General features: G+C 36.7%; 1 protein-coding gene across 2 annotated transcripts in view; it reads left to right on the top strand.

Moving 5' to 3' along the window:
- LOC113111007 (uncharacterized) overlaps positions 1–24,004 on the top strand; it is a 101,720-nt gene that overhangs the window by 48,188 nt on the left and 29,528 nt on the right. For both annotated transcript variants that reach the window (XR_003293247.1, XM_026275373.1), the window contains exons 12-13: positions 10,141–10,281; positions 14,433–14,475. Coding sequence is in view for 1 of the 2 variants with exons in the window: in XM_026275373.1 (XP_026131158.1) it covers positions 10,141–10,281; positions 14,433–14,475 (184 nt within the window). In the remaining variant the exon portion in view is untranslated. The remainder of the gene's footprint in view (positions 1–10,140; positions 10,282–14,432; positions 14,476–24,004) is intronic.

The raw sequence follows: 24,004 nt of genomic DNA, 5'->3' as shown, positions 1-24,004 counted from the left end.
TTCATCTAATCATCTGTAAAGAAGTTATTGAGTTACCAATCAGCACTATGTTACTCAGGAGACCCAAAGCAATTATGTTGGAGCAGATGAGATGAAAGGAGTCAGCTACAGGAGATGTGATCTCATGCCAGCCTCTTCGGAGACCCAGAATGCACTGCTGCATCCCTGCCACTATGGTAGAACACTGTCTTTCCCTCAAATCACTGCGGGTTACCCTGCTCCGCTAATGGCAGACAGTATTTGACAATGGACTCGCATCAGCTTTCCATTCCGGTCGAATTGATTGTTATCGGAAGACTTTTGTTGATACATTATCACACATCAGAGACAAGGCAGTCCACTTAATCGCCCTAATAAAGAATCACTGATAATTTAGCTCTTGTTGACATGACTCTCAGAAAAATATTTACACTTAAATTTAAGATTTATTTATCTGAATTGCATATAAATTTGTCAAACATATGGATTACACCGTTTTATTATAAACAAACTAATAACCTATACAATATGATACATATTCGTCATATGAAACAGGCACGATTTCTGTAACAGTACTAATAAACTACGTGTTTTAAATGCACAATAACCAGGGGTATTTATTCATGTATGTTTTAAAATAATATATTTTAATTAATATATTTGAACTTGTTTCACAGCTAGCCATATTAAAAAAATTTGTATGTAAATGCATTTGGTTTCACCCAGTTTAACCAACTCAACTCTAATGCCATAATTCCTGGCCAGACACGATTAACGCCCGTGATACAGCACCATGCATCTGCTGGGAATGTTTTTTTTTTGTTTGTTTGTTTTTCGCTATCTGTCATATCCACTTTCTTCTGAAGCATGACAGATGCAGCCCTCCTTCTTTATGGCTCAATTTGGCATCATGTGGTCTTTCTTTAGAGATATTAGACAGCTACCAAACATAACATCCTTCTATCAGCATTAGATGTTTCTTTTTCTAAACAGGTGCTGATATAACTGTCAGATCAAGAACGGATGCAGTTTAGTATCTTAAAGCTCAAGTGTGTGATTTGTGATGTTAAAATACTTTCTGTTATCCCAGTTTAATATGCAGAGACACTAATTTGTAGTCTGATTCCAGTGAGATGGTAAATGACAGTTACCTTTTTTTAATCTTGTTTGTGTAAAAATATTGAGAAGCAAATATTATTATTATTAGAATTTTATTATTATTTAGATTGATTTTAAACTATAGTGCAAACTAAACATTACTTATTCTGAAATAAATATCTTAAAATATTCTTAAAAATAAATTTGTGATTTAAGTGGAATTGCATGATATCCATTTCTTTCAGAGAATCTTTAATCACGCTTAATACTTTTCTTACCACATTAACAAATTTTGTCTTTTTGTGAATTAGTTTAGTAAATCTTGTATTAAGGGTTAGGTATTTTTACTCAAAGAAAAATATTTCACATTTCTTAATCATGCTGCCCAGTCTAAGAAAGCAACATTGGCTCAACCAGTATCTTAAGTTTCGGGTGTGACTATCTTGTCTGACTGACCAATGGCAGATGACAGTGTTTGGGAAATTTGCTTGTTCAGTCTTTATTATTTATTTCTTTGTTTTTTATTCCAAACTTCATTAGTTGTTATTAGTAAATAAGTGACTTCATCTTTAAATGGGATGTTATGATGCAATAAATCTACATGGTTTTTTTTTTAGACTGCATAAATAATTAGCTAATCCTAATTTCAACTAGCACATTACATTCACTTTTGCCATTGTTTATCATGCACTGCTATTGTAAATCAATTGTACAGATTTTGTTCTGATCTGATTGTGAAACAATAGATGACTTGGCCTCCACTAAGTAGATCCATTTCAGCATAATTTACCTTAATATCGGTAGCATCTTCAAGATTTTCCAATGAAATGCAACTCCCATAGACTCATTGACAGGGAAATATGCAATATTTAATGTACTTTTATAAGCACTTTGCATCAGTGCTCTCAACTCGACCTGTCGACTGCAGAGTGATTTTCTTTTTTTCTTTTCTTTTTTTTTAGTTTGCCAACTCATAATTTTAATATCTAATTATCAAACTGAGCATAATTTTATTTCATGTCCTCTATTGAGAGAGCAGAGGAGGAGAGCTTCGCTGGTTTGCATTGAGATCTTCTGAAGCGTAGCTTGTACAGATTAGAAGATAAATCTCCGGTGGCTGCTGCAGAGTGAGGAAAACAGTTTTATGAAGTTGTCTGCTGCCTTTTAAAGCAGATGCTTTTCCTTTGATTTTTGTCAACTTTTTTCAAGTCTTTGTTTCAGAATCTTTTATCTGTTCCCTTTTTATCTACAATCACAATATCAACCTAGTTTTACTTGACTTATAAATGTAGTTTTGTAGAGCACTGATTCATAACCAAGAGTCCATCTGTCCCCAGGCGATACTTTAGCAGACTTCAGGGAAAGAGGGTCTTTCAAAGATAAAAACTAGTGATGCAATGGTTCAAACTACTACTAAATTCAAATTAATAATTGTAATTAATCTTATAATAATTACAATAATATACTAATATAATATAATATTCTATAATATAATAATACCTTTTAAACTTTGGGATATTTAGAATATTTCAAAACATTACTGTTTTAGTGTATTTTTAATCAATGCAGGTGAGCATAAAAGACGTTTTTCAAAAAAAAAAAAAAAACATTTAATCATTTACCAACCCCAAAATTTGATTGGTAGTATGAATCGGGGTAATTTTTAGGCATTTAACCTATTCTCCAGGACTGATTAGTATTTAAACTGTCTTTAAACCCATCTATATCAGCAGTGCCCAGTCTTCATGTCATTATTTTGTCTGGAATAGAGTTTTGCATTGCAGCCGATGTTTTACAAGTACAGCAAATGCAATTAGTATCTTTTCATTCTCATTTTTGTAGGCTAATTTATATAACAGGTTGCATACGTCAACACATACAGTAGATAATAATTGACTTTCACCTCTAGTCATGGATGCCACTGTCCCAATTTAAACCTCAGAGCGGATATCTGCTCGTGGAACAGTTGTTTCACTCAGCCGCTGATGTCATTCTCTGCGATAAGACCCACTGAAGGTATACATCACCCCCGCAGCGCCGCTCCAGTCAGGCAATGCGTTACATATCGCCATTCTGACATTTAACAAGTCACTCTATTGTCATCTCTGAGGAACTGCGCTGCTAATGTCTCCTGCTTCTGATTTAGTTTGCTTTGGGTGGCTGCTGTCCTATCGTAATTGAGTCATCAGTGACTGAGCGGCCTGCGGGCACAGCATTAATGAACCCTGCAGCCAGTGCATTCTGGGCCAGGATGACGGTGACTGATGAGTGATTTCTGGTGGATCCCGCCATGCTAGATTTGTCACCAAAATGAGATCCCCACCCCATCCTGACTCCTGTACGACAGAGCATCAAGAACGTCACGCAGCCTGTTTGTCAAATGATTGAGTCTTCAAAACAAGCTCAGAACCATCAAGCTGTGACGCATCTCGTCTGAGGAGTGCCATAAATCGGACGATGTTTGAAAAGCGACAACGCGATTGATATGAATGCATTGCCACGTAAACGCCAGCATAGTCCTGATGGAAGTACGAGGGGGATGAATGGCGCCGGTGTCATTATTAACGCTCGTTAGAGTAAGCAGTGGCTTGTAATCATTTCTGGTCGTGTAGAGCGTAAGGACTTTCTAAATCATCCTAAACTCATGGAGTGTCATTAACCCTGAGTGGCTGTGTTGGCAATCTAGACTCCATGTTTGACAGACTACTTCACTATCAGGTTACTCACTCACTCTGTCTTTCTCAGAGGGCCAGATGAGATACTGTGAGTTTCTCAGAGTTTCTTCTTTATCACAAACCTGCTTGTTGTTACAGTTTCTCAAAGAGCGAGAGATTGTTTTACTTAGCTTTGGGAAAGCTGATACATGTTCTCATTTTCTTTACATCTTATTTTTATTTTATATTTTTACTAATAATAATAATAAAAAAAGAATATTTGTGCATTCCCCCACCACTTTTATTCATTTATTTAAAAAACTGGCTGACTACCTTGCTGAAGAAACCACCTATACCGGCTTTAAAATGTACTTTTCTTTTTTTTTCTTTTTTTTTTTTTTTTTAGTTTAATGTTCAATTAAATTAAAACCTTTACATATTCTATTTTGGATTTTTAAATCTAGTTTTTGCTGGTCCTCAATTATGATTAAACTGGTTAGGCTGTTGTATACAAACATTTATTATTATTTTTTTTTTCAATAACAGGTTGGTATGATTTACATTTTTGTTTCTCATTTTAAGAAGTTACACACAAATTACGCACAAATATGTCAGCTGAGATTAAACTGTGGCAGTAAGAATGTAAACCAACCAGATATCATCAGAAACATAACTATTTTACAAGGCACCTATTTTGAATGAGTTCATATAATGCAGATCATACAGAAATGTACATTTTATAGAAAAACTGAAAGCATTAGGGTCCCCACGTCAAACCTAACCAATGGTTTGAATGCAAAATGTATGAATGCAATCATACTAATTTATATCACCCTAGTGAAAAATGAAAATACTAAAATGTATTTGAAATACATTTATTTAATGCTCAGTATACTACAAATACATAAAAATACCCTGCAGTTACTTTTAGTATACTAATCTGGTATACTTAAACAACTAGTTTTCTTTTGATGCTTTCTACAAGCTAAATCAATCTACAACCTCTCCTTACAAAGACAATTAACTTAACAGAAACAGGAAAGCTTAACATAATTAGAGATGTGTGATATTTAATACTACATTTTAACATTTTGAACTCCATTAACCTGTTTTTACTCATCACAGGTCTTGACTGAAACACACAAGGTATAGTTTATTTCAGACGGTGTGGTGATATCGATCCATGGCCTGACCCCATCCTTGAACTCTGCACAGAGGCGGATAGTCCTGTAAAGCTGGCACGATTGAAAGCGTAGCAGCCACCATGGCTTTATACTGTGTGCTATCATTCTTCTCAGTCATAGCAAGGTCTCCTCTGAACCGACTCCAAAAGCCTCTCTGTACATTCAGCCAGCGGAGTCGATCTTATGTTTATTCTCTTGAGACCCCAGAAGAGCGGGACAGAGAGGGAAAGAAAGAGCAGGCGTGGAGTTGAAGGAAACTGAAATGGAGAATGAGACAGAAAGAGAACCAGATGATAGAAAGGGAATGCCAGTATGACATACATAAAATGAGAAATGGATTTGGAGGAGGAAAAAAGACTACAATAAAGGGAAAAGAGAATAAATACAGCCCAAGCAAAAGGAAAATATAAAGCAAGATAAAGGAATGTATACTCTTTTTCAAAATCCTCGTGAGCTGCCTATGTAGACAGCATTTTAAGGCATCCTGGGTGACAAGTGTGTTCCATTGCATGCTTCTTAAGATATATTTAGGCTAAATTTATAATTAAATATGTTTATTTATTTTTTTTGCTTTGTGCAAAAAAATAAACAATTAAGTGGAAAAAGGCTATATTTATTTGATTAACACTAAATAATAACGGTAAAATTGGAAAATATTTTTGTAATATGTAAATAATGGGGGAAAAATTCATTTAATTCCTTTGATGGCAAAACTGTATTTTCAACAGCAATTTCCCCAGACTTCAGTGTCACATGATGAGTTTTGATGTATAGAAAGTTTAAAAGAACAAAAAATGTCATTGTTGTTTTAAGTATAATTGCTTGTATGAACATAGAAAAACCATCATGTCACCCTTTGAATGATGTGTCCTTGCTTTAAAAAAGTTATTTAAAATAATATTATTGGACCCAACATTTTATGTCTTTTCTAATTAAAGAAGATACCGTGTTTTAGCATATACATAAATAATGTGACACTAACAATGGGCTGCAGTTAACTTGTCTCGGGTAGCCAGAACTTCAGACTCAAGGTTCTGCAATTCACTTACTGGCCAAGGCCCGCCCATGAACTCGTTTGACCGACATGTTAAACAACCAATCACAGTTCGTTTCGTTCATCGTCACGTTACTAAGCGATGAAATGTCGCCACAATAACAGACCGGTGTGTAGTGTAAGACATATTTTGAAGATTCTATGCCGCGAACTTAAAATATTTCACATACATTTGAAAATCCAGCGTTTAGTTGATCCTGATAATCACTCGTTGTCACCAGGCACGTGTGGGGGTGTTGGGGGGCAGGTGCCCCTTTTACCCTTGGTGCCTTGGTGGACGATTCGTCACGCGCATGCGCAATTTTTAATTGCCAGAGGATATTTTCAACAAGCTGGTAAGAGGTGTTTCATTCTCAGCGAAGTGATTTTGAGGTTTCTTTATTTATTTATTTATTTTTTTTTAAAGAACGATGTGATGTGAGAACATGCAGATAGGTTGTTTATATTGCTGTGTGTAGCCTGTAGTGTAGAAGTAACGTCAGAGTGCTGTTTGAGGGAGAAACGTTTCACAGGCATCGAGGGCAGAGGCGTCATGCCCATTCAAAGTGAGTGAGCACGTGCCCCCTCAGATTTCTGAGCCAAGTGGATTTTAAATGCAGCTTCCAAACCGAGAAATATTTGTAATATATTTTATGCAATCACAGCGGTGTGATTAGATTCAGTGCACAACATCAGCTTCTAAATTCAAATATGCGTTTGCTGGCTAGAAACTATTCGGTTGGGCTTATAAATGCAATGGCCAATCAGAGACGTGCAGAAGAGTCATCACTGAAACGCGGTGTTTTGTTCACTTGCTCATTGGCTGAATTATTTAGCGAATTCTCTCACCAGAATCAACAAAAAGTATGATGTGCATAATGTAATGTAAAGTGCTTCAGTGATTTTAATGGGAGTTTTTGAGAGTGCCTGAACTATGGCTAGACTGAATGACAATGTTTTTTGATAATGTAAATGTTCTTTACTCTCTGTAAAATGAAAGTGTTAAAATAAGTAACTTACAATATTTGCAATATTGCAAATTCAGTTGTATTAAAAAAAAAATGTATGGCACTTAAGTAAAAAGTCGGGTTTTTATGCGTTGTTAATAGATTACAATATTTATTATTATATTACAGTATTTTTTTTATATACTTTTCAGATTTTCCCATTCTCTGAATTTTTATTATGAAAATAAAAACAATTCAGAAATGAATTAAAATATAATTATATTTTAAATGTGACACAAATATCTACATTTTTTTTCTACAATAGCAACAGTGTTTACAACAGCAAGACCACTTTAGCCTGTAAACTCAATAATATCTCTCTGGAAATAAATGTAGAAATATCATTGTCAATATAAAATGAATAATATACCTAACCTGACATCAAAGTGCAGTGTCAAGGAGATGAATAACAAATGTAGCCTGTCATGTGTTTACATTGCAAAGGTGTTCTATTTTAGACAACAACAACTACAACAATAATAATAATATTAATCACTATATTCCAGTGTATCAGTTTTTTAATGTTTTGTATCAATATTTAAGGTGGACTTATTGATTAGGTGCAAGAGTAGTAGTGATGGTTAAAATAATAGATTAATGCTGAAATAGTAAATTGAGCCTTGTTCCTAGATGGACAGAGAGTGGAAAGTAATAGATCAGATGAGGAGATGGAGATAGAGGAAGAAAAAGAGGGAAATATAGAGGCACACGTAACAGAAAGAGAGCAGGGAACAGCAAGCCAGGAGACAGAGGCTGGTGAGAAAGAGGAAAATGTAGAGGCACAAGTGTTTTCTATAGTTTTTACTATAACCGCTGTTCTTAATTATTCTGTAGAACAGAGAAGAAAAAGCCATCAGGTTGGGACAATTTAAGACATTTCAGTTTCTAATCCCAGAGTAATATTTAGGTGGAAAGAAAATATATTTTTTTACTTTTAAATTTAAAATTGTCTTTTCTAATCTGTTTCTTTTTCAAAACTGCATCACAGCATTTGCTGCCATATCAATACATAATCATCCATATTGATATCAGTGAATCAGCAAGGAATGCATCACAATATATTGCTGTATTTATACTTTGAACACCTGCCCCTCCAAAGGTCTCTGCACGGCCCTGGTTGTCACAGTTGTAAACACGACGGCTTTCTTCTTTCGTGAGAGAGTTTGGCGCCATGGTATCTTTGTTTCCCGGTGGAACGTTAAAGAACACAACACATGCATCTCACAGAAATCCTGTAGAATTCAACCAATCTGATGATGGCTTCAAAGTTCCTGAAGTGTTTCCACTTTCGTGTCCCATATGCATCAGAGCTAAGACTAGAGTGAACTGACGTGCCTTAAAGGAACTTTGACTTAAATCAATTGTGACTCGTGTCTCCCGTGTGTTTTGTTATTTATGTGACCAGCATGTAGAGCGTTTCAAATCAGTTGCATATGTGTTTCCATGTCAGTTAGTATGCCACTTTATAAGACTGCTGCCTAGGCAGTAGACATTGAGGCAGCTCACTAGGTTTCGTAACAGAGTAGTCAAAGAGAATGAGAGTGCATGTGTGTATAAGAGAGAGAGAGAGAGAGAGGACTCTTGTGGGCCAATCTCATCTGTCACAGCCAAGCTTCATCATTAATATGCAACAGCAGCCTGGTGATGCTTGGCATTGACCCATTTTCTCGCTGAAATATCACCGCAAGGTTCACGGTGTGAGAGAGACGCAGACCTGCACATAATCGGCTTTGCGTGGAGCACCCAGGTACAGGGGGGTCTGCTTGAAAACACAAGCACTCATATCTAGAGATAATAACTTCCACTTTGTCCGGCACACTTTTGATTGGGAGAGCTACAGGAGTTCAGAAATACTTGTCTGTCCGTCCTCTAAAACTGATAACGACAAAATCCGAAGTCATTGCACATTTAAACCAGGTCCCCCTGCAACAAACGTGGCCCGCATAGGAAATGTGCCAATAGCAGGACATCACATGATGGAACAGAACTTCAATAGTATTCATGAGATTCACAGGTTGTAAGAAGGGAGGGTGCAGTGTGATTTGGTGCATATGTAAAGTGTCAAGATATTCACGTTAATATAATCTTTAAGTGGAATAAGGACAGACAGATTTGGCTTGTGGCCTATGATGGAGGGCTCAAGAATGCTTAAAAATGTATTACAGGTGGGGTGGAGGGATGCTGCATAAATGTTCACAAGTGCGAGCAATTAATTTATGCGTACACCTGTGTCATGATTGGCAGGGTTAGATGAACATGCGCCTCCCAAACCTTCAGTTAGATTGTGGAAACACACTGGAGGCACAGACTGTTTCAGCACAGAGCTTTTTCTGAAGAGTGTGTTGAAGTACTTTAGCATTAATTATCAAAGCTTTGAGGAAAAGATGTTCTTTCTGCTGTAGAGACGTCTTCCTGCATGATGTCTGGACTTGGTTTTCTCCCACTAGCATGTAATATGTATATGTGGCAAGAAAACGTGCAAAATGAATATATCTCCATTTAAACATTTTTTTCTTTCATTTGATTATCTTTGAATGTTTTCAAATTTGAGCAAAAAATACAGTAAAATATTGTGAAGTAATATTACATTGTTTATATATATGTGTGTGTGTGTGTGTAATTTTATTTATTATGGCAAAACTGAAATTTCACCATCATTACTCCAGTCTTCAGTGTCACATGATCTTTCAGAAATTTCTAATATCATCTCTATAATCATTCTCATTCTAATGTGCTAATTTGCTGCTCAATAAAAATTTCTTATTATTAACAATGTGGAAAACAGTTGTGCTGCTTAATATTTTTTGTGGAAATCATGATAGATTTTGACTAACCCCAAACAGTAAACAAAAAAAGTATTTTTAATTTTTTGGATGGTAATTTATTTTTTATGTATTTTGTATATTTTTTTTTTTTTTAGTATATGAACATATGAACATGAACAGCAATGTATGTTTTTCATAATTCGTCACGTACTGTATCATGCAATGAATTATGCACGTGGCATTTAATATTTTATGTTATATATATTTAACAGTAATAAATTATATGTGTGTTTTATGTATTTATATCTGTAGTGATACCTTTGTATCATATATTTATGTTGTATAATATATTTATTGTGTTTTGTACCATATGAATCATTTGAAAATCTACCTTTTGTTTTCTCTCTCTCTTTCTCGCAGGTGTTGGGCAGTTTTAGAGATTGTTCCCCAGATGGCCGTGGAGTCACTGCTGGAGGAGAAACTCTTAAATAGCAGCGCAGGACAAACAGAGACGACTCGTACAGCACACACATTTATCTACTCCAACATCTCCCTAGAGGAGTGAGTGCATACATGCACGCGAACATATACATTTATATCAGCATGCACTGAGGTTCTTGTACAACAATTGTAAAGATGCCTCGGGAGACATGATAGTCGAAGGTTGCTGTCATGATTGCCTTAGTGTAGCCTACCAGGTGTTGTTTTTCATGGGCCAAAGTCTTCTCTAACAAATGCCGGTTCTATTTTTTTGTGTGAAAAAACAACTGGGAGGTATGATGTGCCACTTTAGTTTTGCTCTGTGCACTGTTGTATTCTGGTGTTATACGTCTGCGTTTAAACCATATCTTCATTCTATATTATAATGCATAATGGCAGATAACGAATTAGAGCGCGTTCGATTCTAGTCACAAAGAATTACAGCTGAATAAAACAAGTCGCACAATGAATGACAACGCAAGTGAGACTGAATCCGAACATCACTCGGGCTCTTTTAATCGTTGTCTCCTTGGCTCTATCAGTGACGGGGGAAATGGAGAACATCCTAGGCAGGAATCTTTTTATAGGACTTTATACATTACAGTACGTGTTTATGTATGAGGCTTGTGTTAATATTTAAATGAGCTCCGTTCGGATCGGTGTCATGTGTAATACAAGCAGATAAATTTCTGGCCCTAATGATTCAGAGTTGTTTGTGTGACTGTGGATAGTGTAGCATGATTAGACACGTCAGTCAGCGGTTTCTTCGGTCCCAGATGCTTCCTCACGCAGCCATTTTTACCCCGGTACACAACTCGAGCGCTGTATGATTGACTAAGCAGCACTTAAGCAGGTGAGGACCCTGTAAATAAGCTTTTCCCCTCAGAAACGGTCTCGTTTTAGGCCCCTCCCTCCACCTCGAGCTCTCTGCGGATGGATTCTGCTACCTGGAGATCGCAGAGTTCTGCTGTTTGCATTCCCTCTCATCCGGTTTATATCAGCAGGGTTTGTCGAGGTAATCCAGCCAGCTCCAAACTAGCGGAAAGATGTAGTTAGGGAAATGGATTTCTGGAATAAAATGAAAGTGTGTTTTGGGTGTGCATTTGATGTAACTCTGACAAGGGAATTCAGTGAACTCTGTTCACTCATCTGTGGATTTTTTTTTACATATCATTTTTTTTTTTTAAGTAAAGCTTTACTAGACTCCAATTTTACTCCAAGGCCCTCCTACTCTGTAATTTACTTTGAAAGCCATTGTTGGCGCTCTTAAAAGAATAAATGGTGAAGACTTATGCTGTTCTAACTATTCAAACAGTATCTAAAGGTGCCGTATCAGGACTAATTTAGAAAATACTACATCGAGGGGGAAAATTTAAGGCATGCTCTTAAATGCCCTCCACTTGATTAATTCTTTTTTTTACACAAAATATTTCCTTTATATTCGCAGTGAAACAGATCTTCATGTCAGTATTTTGACAATAATTTAATTTAGCTGTCTGCACACCCCTGCTTTCTGAATATGTGAATGTTTTCTTGATGACGACAGGTGTCGGAGGTAGTTAAGAGAGGGAATGATGAGACTCTGAGTGAGGGATCCGCAGAACAACAGGGACCCCTGGAGGTTAAACGACCAACTGCATGAGCCTAACTCCATTATCAGGTGCATAAACACCTCGAAAATAAAATCTGCTGAGGTTCACTGCAAATGTGTTCGAGGTCGTAAAGCACTGTTTGCGTGTGAGTGCATTGTTATGCACGTAGTACAAGCCGCATCCGTGAATGCATGTCATCTATATTGTAATTATATATAAATCAATATGTTGCTGTTTGTTTACAGGTTTCAAGTACATGTTTATGAGTTGATCCCAGAATAAGCACCTCATTCATCATCTGTCTTTCTTTACTGTGGCCGTCTTTCTCTCTTGCCCGCTGTCATTCTCACTCGCAGCATCAGATCTACAACTCGCTAATGAGTAAAAACCTCCCCTCAGGGCCGCCATGTGTAGTGAGACTCTCTAGAGGCTCTCCAAACGCTGTAGTGGTAGATTTCATCTCATAATTTGCTTTACATTCAGTTTAGGCTTTCATTTGCCCATTCAATTCAATTAGCCGTTTCATGTGTTCCCCTAACAGCAGTTTGACTCCGTCGGCTTATTTAAATGTGCACACAGACCTAGGGACAATGCGGTCCACACCTGGGTGTGCAGACGCAAGGGATTCGGTGGGAAATGTAGAGCGTTCGGTCTCCCGGCAGAATTGTTGAAATTTTTAAAAAATGGAGGTCAGACACGAAACGTTGCGCACAGTCCTCTGGCTGCAGAGAGGAGGACTCCAGGGGAGTGGGAGGAAAGAAATAATTAAAGCCAAGAGAAATTCATTTGCGCCACAGTTACAGAGAATGTCATTTCCACTGCATTATGCGTCTCTTTTACAAAAGCCAGGGTTAAATATTTTAAAGGCCTGACTGCCTCTCATCTGGCGGCCTCCATTATTGAAAACGAGATATACTTTAGCAGGCAGAGGCATTACCCCACGGCTAGAGGGTCAGCCTGCTTCAGACGTTGCCTTGCGTTTGATAACCTCTGGATTCATTGATTATATACAGCTGATGGATTCTAAGCACTGACTCAGAGCTTTGCTTTTTCTATTCATTTAAAGCACTGTAGTGGAGCTATTCAATATTTCTTCCACGCAGGCAATTATATTGTCAGCCGTGCGACTGATTTGTCTACAATCGTTAAGCCTTTTTTACAACTGGAGCAGAGGTATTTTCTGTAATTATTTATTATTTTTGGACTGAATTTGATAATGCCATTGTTGATATTGATCTGCTGTCTTTACTCTGGATGCTTGCGTGCCGATTTATTTAGTCGAAGAACATGGGGTGTGTAGGGTAATTAAAAGGGTATTAATAAAATCCGCAAATACAGAATATTTATTTATGAGGTTTAGCTGGATAGCACGACCCATTAGCTTTCTCCATTTGTAGCCATTCAATACCAGATTGATTGATTAATTGATTTTTGAATTGCTTTTAAAACGGACACATTATTTTAAGGTCCAATTCTTGCCATTAAGAAACCATTAACTACAACTCTTGCCTCAAACTGCTCATTAGCTGCATAATAGTAAGGTAGTTAAGTTTAGGTTCTGGTTAGGATTGGGGATGTAGAATATGAGCTTTATAGGTATTAATAAATAGCCAATATGTTAATAATAGACAAAGATTTTTATTTATTTGAAGGGGGTTTGTAAAGGTAAAGGTTTAAGTTTTATTATATATCATTAAAAAGTGTTCCTGTAGCTCAATTGGTAGAGCATTGTGTTATCAAGTGCAATGTTGGGGGTTCGATTCCCATGAAACAAATGATAGGTAAAAATTTGCGAAAAATGAAAAAATGCAGTGTAAGTCGCTTTGGATAAAAGCGTCTGCTAAATGCATAAATTTTATTTAATTTTAATTTAAATTAAATTCCAGACCTCATTAGTTGTGACGTATGGAAGGACAGAGCAGTGAGTTACTGTGTTAGTTGACTTATATCACCCCTTTGGTTGAAGTTAAAATATGACTGAGATTAAATGAAAGTCAAATTCAAATTCTTTTCTGGCCAACGAGGAACAAAACAATGTATTTAAGGTTAGTTCTCCAGTTTTTGCCATGTATGTGGTCAAATCTCCTCCGTTGATTAGCTTTCAGAAATAACCTCCTGGATGATTTGAAACTGGCCAGACATCAAGTATTACTGCAGGCTTCCTCTCTCCAAAAGCAGATTAGCAGCTCTGAAATACAGCCCTCTAGCTACAAAGCCACAAAGAAAAAAGACAAAAAATTATTTGAATTTCAAAGACGCAGGGACTGAGCCAAAAGCAAGGACTTTATAAGACACAACAGTGAATGGAAATGGAATGGAGAATCAGTCCACACGTTCCCAGAGGGGTGACTGTTTGAAAGATCGGAGGTACATTTTACCCTGTGGACCAAACCTAGAAAAGTTTTTACCGAGGCTTGTAACAGATTCACTTCATGCTCCACATGCAGCAACCTTTTGGCCTTGCCTTTAGGCTTTTGACCGCTTAACTAGAATGTTCTTCAGTGTGGCTGGAGTAATAAAAGAACTGGATTTTAGTGTCATAGAGTTAAACTATCACTCATTTGAGAGTAATACGCTGTACTACACATGTAGTCACTTATGCATGTTTTTTATTTCTTTTTTTCTTTAATTTTTTTGCAGGTCTGAAAAGGCAGGGGAGATAGCAACAATACCTCTAACCAAGGTAAATGCCATGTGTTTATATGTTTTTATGTTTTACTCAGTGTCCAATGCTTCTCAAATGCAAATTGTCTCCAGAGAGAGCCTTTGAATGTCTGTAGTGCTTTGAATGTGTGACAGACCAAGAATAAGTAAATATTAAGATGCTTCTACTATGTTTAAGCCTTGGAGTGCAAGGGGTTTCTGATATAATGTATACTATAAAGTGCTTTTTGACTTTCAAAGGTCAAGTGTTTTTCATCTCCGAGAGGCTCGTACATGGCTTGAGATGCTCTAATCAGATGTGTGTGTGTGTGTGTGGAGACTCCATGTCTGAACCACAGATCATTATTGCGTCTGCAGTTGACATCTTGATTTGTTGAAGCTGTTTGTTTTGGACTCCCTTTTCAGGATCATTCTGTCACTTTAAAACAGAGTAGCTCCAAGGCAATTTTGTTGTTGTATGGATCGTAAAACATAAAAACAAACCCACGGCAGTTTAATATAATATTAACTGGATAACCCAGCTTTACATAAATATTAAAATGCTGTTATTGTTCAAACGTATCAAACGTGTCACATTTCAGCCCAGAAACCAAAAGAAAAGTCCTATTTTGCATAAAGACATGTAATCTATTTTTAGGTTGCATTAGGAATTTCTTCAGTTTGTGATGTTATCAAATACACACGTTTTATTGTGATGCGTCTGTATTTAACTAGTATTTATAATAATTCATATATAGATTTTTTTAAATGAGTTTTATTAATCTAATAATTATTTTCACAATATAATATATAACTTGATAAATAAATACTTTAAAATGTAATTTTAAAAATTAATGGAATTATTTTGAAAATAATATCAGAATGCAGTGACTATTAAGCGGAATTAAAAAAAAAATATTTTTTTTACTTTTGAGGTAAAATATGTCCAGCACACTTCTTCTTTCTATGATTTTTCTATCAAATTGCTATTTAAAATCACCCTGTTATTTGAAATCCGAATGTTTTTATTTTGTCTATGGAACAAAAGTTGATATTTTCAAAAAAAAATCTAATTTTTTTATTCTTCAAAAAAACATGTTCAGTTGTTTATTTTCTCTCTCACTCTCTCTCTCTCTCTCTCTCTCTCTTAAAAATATATTAAAGCTTAAAATTCTATTCCTTTGTATGTCATTTAAGAAAATGCATGCAGATTCTAAACAACATAAGGATGAGTAATGGCAGAATTTTTTAATTTCGTGGTGAACTACTTCTTTAAATACTGCAACCGACTTAAAGACTCAACCCTTCCCATTTGGGAGAAACCCTTTTTGTGTGAACAGTGTTTGGCAATTCTGTGGCAACTCGAGTGTGAAAATCATTCTTCTTTGTCTCGTGACTATGGCCGGTACTCTGGAAATGAGCTTCGAGGCAGGAAAGGAATCACAATAATGAATAATGCATGACTAAATATTTTCAAGCGCACTCTTGTATCTTGGCGCTCCTCTTGGTTTGCTTGAGTCTTACCAATCTTGTAATGAGGCTAAATATTTCCATTCCAATCTGTTAGCATACAAAGATCCCAGCCTGAGCTCAAGACGTTCTCAGAAGCTTCCCGTGTGGTGTTTTGAGTAATGTGCATGTACGTCATAACAACTATAGAGTTCAGCTCAGCGTCTCTGGCCCAATGCATTCAGCTGTGATGTTTTTCACAGGTACGTGAGCTGGATGTTTGTTTGCGTAGTTACTGCATTTCCACCTCTCTCGACGCTGTATACGCTTCACTGGCTGCATTCCAATCAATCTTTCCTATTTGGAGTATGATGACTGTAATGATTACCTCATTCGTATCATTCGTTCTCAAAACAGTAGGTAAAAAATGAAATAAACAAAGCGGGGTTCAGAAATGTGTTTGTCATCAGCTCCTGCCGTTTGAGGAGGAGAGGGGGCCCAACAGGGGGTTCATCACCCTAGTTAGTAAACATTGCTCTTTTTATGCTGTCACGTTTGGGTAGGCACAACACACGCTCGTTTGAGGACGTTTTCAAGCTCTGACGTCCCCGCTTTCCCTGTGACATTTGCATTGCACAGGGTGCAACCTTCATGCTTCGCCTCACAGAGATGTGCTGTATTACAAGAAGGCTTTGTGAGGAAAGACTTCAGCTCTGCTTGTTATGAAAATGTACAAGATCTAGTGGCTGGCTGTTCATGTGCTGGATATCACCTCCAAAGCACCTTCTGTTTATATTAGCATGAATACCTTCGAAGTAGTTTTGTCGCCTTTAAAAAAAAAATTGACAGTGAGATACATCACATGTTTAATTTAACAATGGTTAACTGCAGTGAAAATATGCTTTAAAGGTTAAGTATGCAGTTTCGGTGCTACTCGTGCATCACAGTATCTTACAGTTTTATATGAGGCTTGACATTTAAGAGCTAACATTTGTGGCAAGAACTTGTGTTTAGCTTAGCTTTTGAGAAGCAACTTTGGCGTCAAATTCCTCTCATCTTATAAGAACACTGCCAGTGTTTACCCTTACTTTTCCTATTTGCCCTTTTCAGCACATTTTGACAAGTCTTTGAACTTCTGACTCGTCCAGCCCTACTGTAGATTATCACTATGTATTTTTCAATCAGAATTTTTTTTGTGATTTCACAAAACCTGACGACGAGTGAAAATTTCTAATTTTTAGAAAGGCTGAAACAAATTTGTGTCTAGTTTTATTATATACATTTTATTTTTAAACAAAATCATGTTTGTACATTAATTTCACCCTTGTACGGAGTAAGGAGACTTACCAGGTGTTCATAAATATTGCTGATACCAAATGCATGGCATTTCAGTATCTACAGTCTCAGATGACACTTAATTTATATTAAATCTGCTGAAGTAATCATTACCAACACAACAAGCATTTTTTATGAGAAAGCAGCCGCCAGTAATGTAAGAATGATTGTGATCTCTGTACAACAGCTTACTTGTCACCCAGACAGGTAAAGCGAGGAGGTTTTGAAGCAGTGAGCAATCCAGACAGGTGATTGACACACCCAGTGTGGGCTTCCCCTCCTGCGACGGGCCTACTGTACCAGAGGAGCGCCAGTGCGCTATACACAGTCTATAATTAGCCTGCCTCTAATCCCTCTCATGCGGTGTATTTATTATACACCACGGAGTGTTTGTGTGTGTGCTGCTACAAAAGTGCCCTACCGCAGGGAGTCAGTCACTGTATTCACTAGATAGTGACATGATTGACAGGTGTTTCTCCACTTCCTCAACTAGCAACAGATGCTTACCTGCAAGCCACCAACAGGAGCCCAGCACTGTCGCTGAAAGCATATGATAGCAATGTTGCCCAAAGAGAGAGTAGTTTAAAAAAAATGTTTGGAAATTAATAACAATACTACAAAATATATATATATATTACAACCATTTTACAATTTAATTTTACAGTTATATACTAAACACCAGTAAACTAGTGCCACTGGAGGCCATGCATGCTCACGACACTGCTCCACCATGTATCACAGATGATGTTGTATACTTTGGATCCAAGCCTTCTCCATACTTTTTACTTCTGGTACAGGTTGACCTAAATTTCATCTGTTCAAAGAACGCTTTTCCAGGACTGGTCTGACTATTTTAGATGTGGTTAGGCAAAGTCTAATCTGGCTTCGTTTGCACCTTGTGGTGAACCCTCTGTATTTTCTCTTGTGAAGTCTTTTCTTGATTGTAGTCTTAGTGACACGTCTGCCTCCTGGAGAGTGTTCTTCTCTTGGCTGGATGTTGTGAAAGGTTTCTTTATGGAGAGGATCCTCCAATCATCCACCACTGTTGTCCTCCATGGACATCCAGGCATTTTTATGTTGCTGAGCTCACCAGTGCATTCTTTTTCTCTCTCAGAATGTATCAAACTGTTGATTTGGCCACTTCTAATGTTCCTGCAGGCCACGACTGGCCTATATATATATATATATATATATATATATATATATATATATATACATATACATATATGATTGCATGATGTACTATTTTGGTATTCACCTTAAATTCAATCAACAAAAGTAGTTTTATATTCATAGAAAGCATTTTAAATGTGAATAAAGTGTCTACTTTAATGTTTTTAATAACGATTGTGGAAATGAAAATCAAAATATGGGCAAAAGCTAACAGGCATAATACATAAACAAAAACATATATAAACAAAATACAAACGGTCATATATATGACAGTTCAGTGCTCTTTATTCAGTGAAAAAAAATTCTCAAATATTTAGTGATGGCTGTTAGGTTGGATAAAGTTTTGTTTATCAGAGCAGCCGATGGCAGCACATTCATTGAGGAGGTGGTCGTGTAGGTGGTTACTTAAAATGCAGCACAGATATTCAGATTATTTTTCTCACTTTTAATCATGTTACATATTATGTATGCTTGAACGGTGAAATGAGTCAGAACTGATGACAGTCGAACGTTGTCTCCGTGGCCAAAACAACATTCAAGAGCACGAACACTGGTACGGAACGACACAATTATCCTGCACAGTCGTTTTAATGAACACGCCGTTCCATCAGGTCATGAATTAGACTAATTCATCAGTCCGTTGTATAGAAATGGACCGGAGAGATTTGTTTAACCAACAATGAAGTTGTAATTGCTGCATCCAAAATTGCTCACTCATTGACTGATCCCAATATAGTGAATGTGCATTGTGCACTAAATAGAGGTGGAGTGAACATAATTACTGGAACTATTTGGATGCTGATATAAATATCCTTAATCAGAGAGTTAACTATAATAACAACTTTACTTTGTAGTAATTGTACAGTAATGTTCAAAATAAATTGTCAATAATATGCATCAATATGCATCAATATAATTCATATACACACTTTACTATAGGAACCAATTCTCACTATTAACTAGCTGCTTATTAGCATGCCGGTTATACACATATTGGCTATTCATATTCTACATCCCTAATCCTACCCAATACCTTAACTTATCAACTGCCTTATACGAACTGTAATTAGCAGCAAATTAGAAGTTTATTGAGGTAGAAGTTGTAGTTTATGGTTTGTTAATCGCAAGAATAAGACCTTAAAATAAAGTGGGACAAAAAAAATTGTACTGACCCTTTTGAATACTTTTAAATGTAGTGTTATCAGAGTGCATTATGGGTATACAAGACAATGTAAAGAATTAAGATATTCACTCTGAAAACATCTCTTATTGGACATTATACAGTGTATGAAATAGTGAGCAATTTTAGATACAGTTGCCTTTTTCTAATCTTTATGGTTTTGAATACAGTTCTATCTGCTTTGTTAAATTGTTTTATTTTGTTCTGCATTATACTGTATATTGGCTTAAAAGAGCTGGGTTGCCAGAAGAGCCTTTGCAAAAGTCAATAACAATCATCACAAGTTCCTTCACTTTCAATGAAAACAGTTCAGAAACAAGTGAATTCTTCCATTTGTGCTGAAGGAAGCAAGCAGTTTATTCATCTAAAGCTCTAATTGCTACCTCTATCTGACTAACTAAATGTCAACAGTGGAAAATCCAATAAGCCTTATAGTGTAGTTCAACATCTTTGAATAGATCCAGTAGAGAGCATTCATGTGCTGTTTGCAGAGACTGTGTAACATTCATTACATATCATTGAGCATAATATTAGCTTAAACCATTGATCTTATCTTTCCCTATTTCAGAGGTCGAGATAATATATATAACCTGACATGAGTTATTTTTTCCTCTTCAAGCGTTCTGTCTGATGGTGTAATTCAGCCGTTGGAGGCTTGACTGTGATGGAAGGCGTGAGTCTGCCAATCAGGATGTATTAGGAATTCTCTATGTATTACTCGGGGTCAATATTTGTCAGAACCATTTGAGCACTGGTTAAAACAGCTGAGATCCATTTATTATTCAGAGGTAACGTTGAATGCCAGAGTCCAGGGGTAGACGAGTGGGAGATGTCTGTTGAAGTGGATGGATATGTGAGACCTGACCTGCCTGCTTTATTATTGGGTTTGAGGTGACAGGCAGAGGAAATATGAATAGACATTGGTGGAGATGAACTATGTGAGAGGAGCCAGATATCAATACCGCGACACCTTTTCTTTCGAGTCAGATTTGGTTTGAGATGAGGTAAAGAGCTCGGGCGCCACTGTACAGTGGAGAAAAGGTGAACATTTTGGGAGGATGCACATTATAAGAGGGGGAATGAGTCGATGCTGATATCGATCAGAGTAGGGGAAAAAAAAGAGTTTCTTCCAAGAAAAAATGGTCTAAATCCAGTACCATGGGTAGAAAATAAATCATATTAGAGTTGAGACCAAAGATGAGGCTGTTCTTAGTGCAATTGGGAAAAAATGAGAGGTTCACTAGGAAAATCTATTTTCACAATTATCTGTCTATTATTTATTATGTTTTCTATAGGTTTTGGGTTATAAAACTGGTTACAGCACAGATCCATTGCAGATGCTTTGGTGAAACACTTGGACATTTCATGTGATCGACTGTGCAGTCTGTATTTTCTGCTTTGAAAACACTCCCATATTTTGATGTTCATGCCATAATATACGTCTGAATTTTTTTGCTATAACAAAAATCACCCATTTTCTTCATCTTTCACAATTTCCTAGAATACATTTTCCAGGCTTGATGAAATTCTCTCTTCTCAATCAGCTTCGTCCATCTTTATATTTAAAGTGTAAACGGCTTTCAAAATCTTCAACCTTAGGAAAACTGAAAAGGAAACTTTTGAAGTACTTTCCCGTGAACTTTTGTTCCTCATTCAAATAAGAATCTGCAGAGCACCGGTCTTTTGAAGCAGGTGGTTGACTCAGCACTATTTGCTTCAGCAGCATTCATCATAAGGAATATATTAGATCCTTCTCATGGGATGTTAGGAGGAACTGCATAGACGAGACAGCAGGTCAGCCTCCCTGTAACCCTGTTTTTGTGGTCCGGACGTGTTGGGCAAGCTTTGATGTGCTCATTTACATACTGGTTAACACACAGACTCATAACAGGTAATGTTATTGAGCCAGTGCCGGCCAGCTTGAGATTGATGTAATTTGGGAAGCTCGTCTTTCTCGAGCTGCACGGTTTGGGCAAGGATTATGCAGATGAGACTGGTGAGCCAATGAATCCCTACAGCTGAAGGCATCTGGAAATAAAATTATGGCAGCCCGGGTATGGCAAGACAGGTGGAGGAGAAACTGACAGAAAACAAAACATGATAGCATTAGGAAAGCGAGGGAGCTGTAACACGTTTTTCATCCTTTTAAAAAACAGCTGACAGGGCAGCCAGATGAACATGTTCGTAAAGGAAGTTGTCAGACCTGGTCAGTATAAGCTGACAAGACTGAATTTACCCCTGGAACATATTCTTCACAAAAAAACAAACAGGGGTTCTTTATATTTGGGCATGGATCTTCAAATATGTAATGAAATTATTTTAAAGCTTTTCTTCCAGAATTATGTATATGAAATAACCTCTCACAGCAGTCAGTTTCGCAGGCAGAGTAATATTATTAAATTTGCTCAACTTCAGCACCATGGACAGTTAAAAAAAATACTGTATTGTTTCAGATTTATCAGTATGAAAACAAAGCAGAGACATGCTTTATACACTACCACAAACACACTGAATAAAGTTAAATGTGTATAATTATATATGTGTGTGTGTGTGTGTGTGTGTGTGTGTGGGCATTAATAATTGTATTAATTAATTTCATATTTGATTACTTTATATTTCAAAGTAATTTTGGATTTTTGAAAGGAATTCTTTTTTTATTAATGTTTATTCGATCATTAATAATAAACAAATTTTTATCAATACATTAAATGAATTATGGCGCATGAATATAGTTGTAATGGAATATTTAAATAAGTTATTTATATACTTTATGTGCAGTTTTCTGTCTTGATCCCCCCCCCCCCCCCCAAAAAAAAAAATCTAAGCATTTTTTCAGACAGTGAGGTACATTTTGTAGAGATCAAAGAGCAAGAGAGAAAATAACACATTTCCTCTTTTGGCTTCTGTGTATGCCACTATGTACAGTAATTGAAATCTCCATAGTGTCCAAGTATTCTTATTTGTAGCAAATTAATCGACGCTGCATATTTACAAACCTTTCTCTTATCTTCAGTTGTATAATTAATAAAAAAAAAAAAAAAAAAACAATGGATGCAGATGGACTCCTCTGCATGGGGCTCCATTAGAAGTGCATTGGTATGTACTGCTTTAGAGAAAACATTGCTTATACAACATAATGATAAAATATTTTTTTACAGTGCTGAATCTTTGTTTCTTAATTGAATAGCTGGCTTATACAGCAATGTCTAATCAAATGAAATAGACTAATAAATCCCAGGGGTATATCACCTATATCATCAATTCTATATAATCCTGCTTTTTCTTGCTTGCGTTGACAGTGCGCCCTGCTACGGGTCCTGTGGCATGCAATCTTGTGGGAATATACATTTAAAAGGTTTGCTGTGACCACTTTACATTCACATCCTGGAACTGAAGCTCCTTAAGTCAGAGGCAACCATTGAAGCAGATGATTTTGCTGAGCAACATCAAACAGCATTAGCTGTAGTTGAGACTCTTAATGTAAACATGATAAGTTGGGTGTCAAGAAATATGGGCTCTCTCATTGATCACGGAACAAGTACAGAGATTTCGCTGGGTCTTGACATTCCCAGCACTTCATCAATTATTCAGGCTCTGCTGCAGGCGTTTGGGACACACAGGGCTGTTTAGCATTATGCTGTAACTCTGCACTCCCAGGTTCTCTGTCGGGACACATGCTCCGTTGTTCCTCTGCACCTGCCGGAGAGCTTCTGACAGGCTTGTGTGTCCACTGAGAGCATCTATCTATCTGTCTGTCCGTCTTTCTGTCTGTATTCACAATAGTCTATCACTAATTATTTTATTTTTTTTAGTTCTGAGGTTCAAAAATGTTTAACTGTAGCTGACAGTACATACATGCACATCTCTCGCCAGGTCATTTACATCTACAGTGTAGATTTTTCCAATCAGTGTCCACCGCTGTGTTTGAACAGAGGATCAATGGTGGGAATCTTTTGTCTTAGAGATGATTAGCATAATGATGAGCTGGCTCTGACCTCACAGCTGCCATCAATCACAACTTCAAAGCTTGAGTTGACCTTGAGTTTGGTTCTGAACTAAAACCTTTAAGATGTCGTTTGAATGTGTTTAAACAAAAGTGATAAGGATGGATGGCATATAAATGATGACTGTTTAATGGAAATTTCAAACAGAGTGATTCATGATAAAGGTTTCTGTCAACAGGACATGCTTCTTTTAATCTAAAGGTCATCTCATGCTTGTTAAGGAAATGGTGTTGATTTCTGCAGCTGCTGGTAAAATTTTTCTTCACCGAAGCCCAACAGGGTGGCATTTCCTTTGAGTCATGGAGAGATCAGATACACTTCAGTTCTCTGTAATTCAAAAATTTGCGCCGGAACAGTGAAAATGTGTTCTGCTATTGCTGATTTCATTTTAAATGTTATCTTCACTATTATGCACATTTGTAACGGAG

Source organism: Carassius auratus, chromosome 11 (assembly GCF_003368295.1).
Source record: "Carassius auratus strain Wakin chromosome 11, ASM336829v1, whole genome shotgun sequence".
Classification (NCBI taxonomy): domain Eukaryota; kingdom Metazoa; phylum Chordata; class Actinopteri; order Cypriniformes; family Cyprinidae; genus Carassius; species Carassius auratus.
This window is presented reverse-complemented; position numbering and strand designations above follow the sequence as displayed.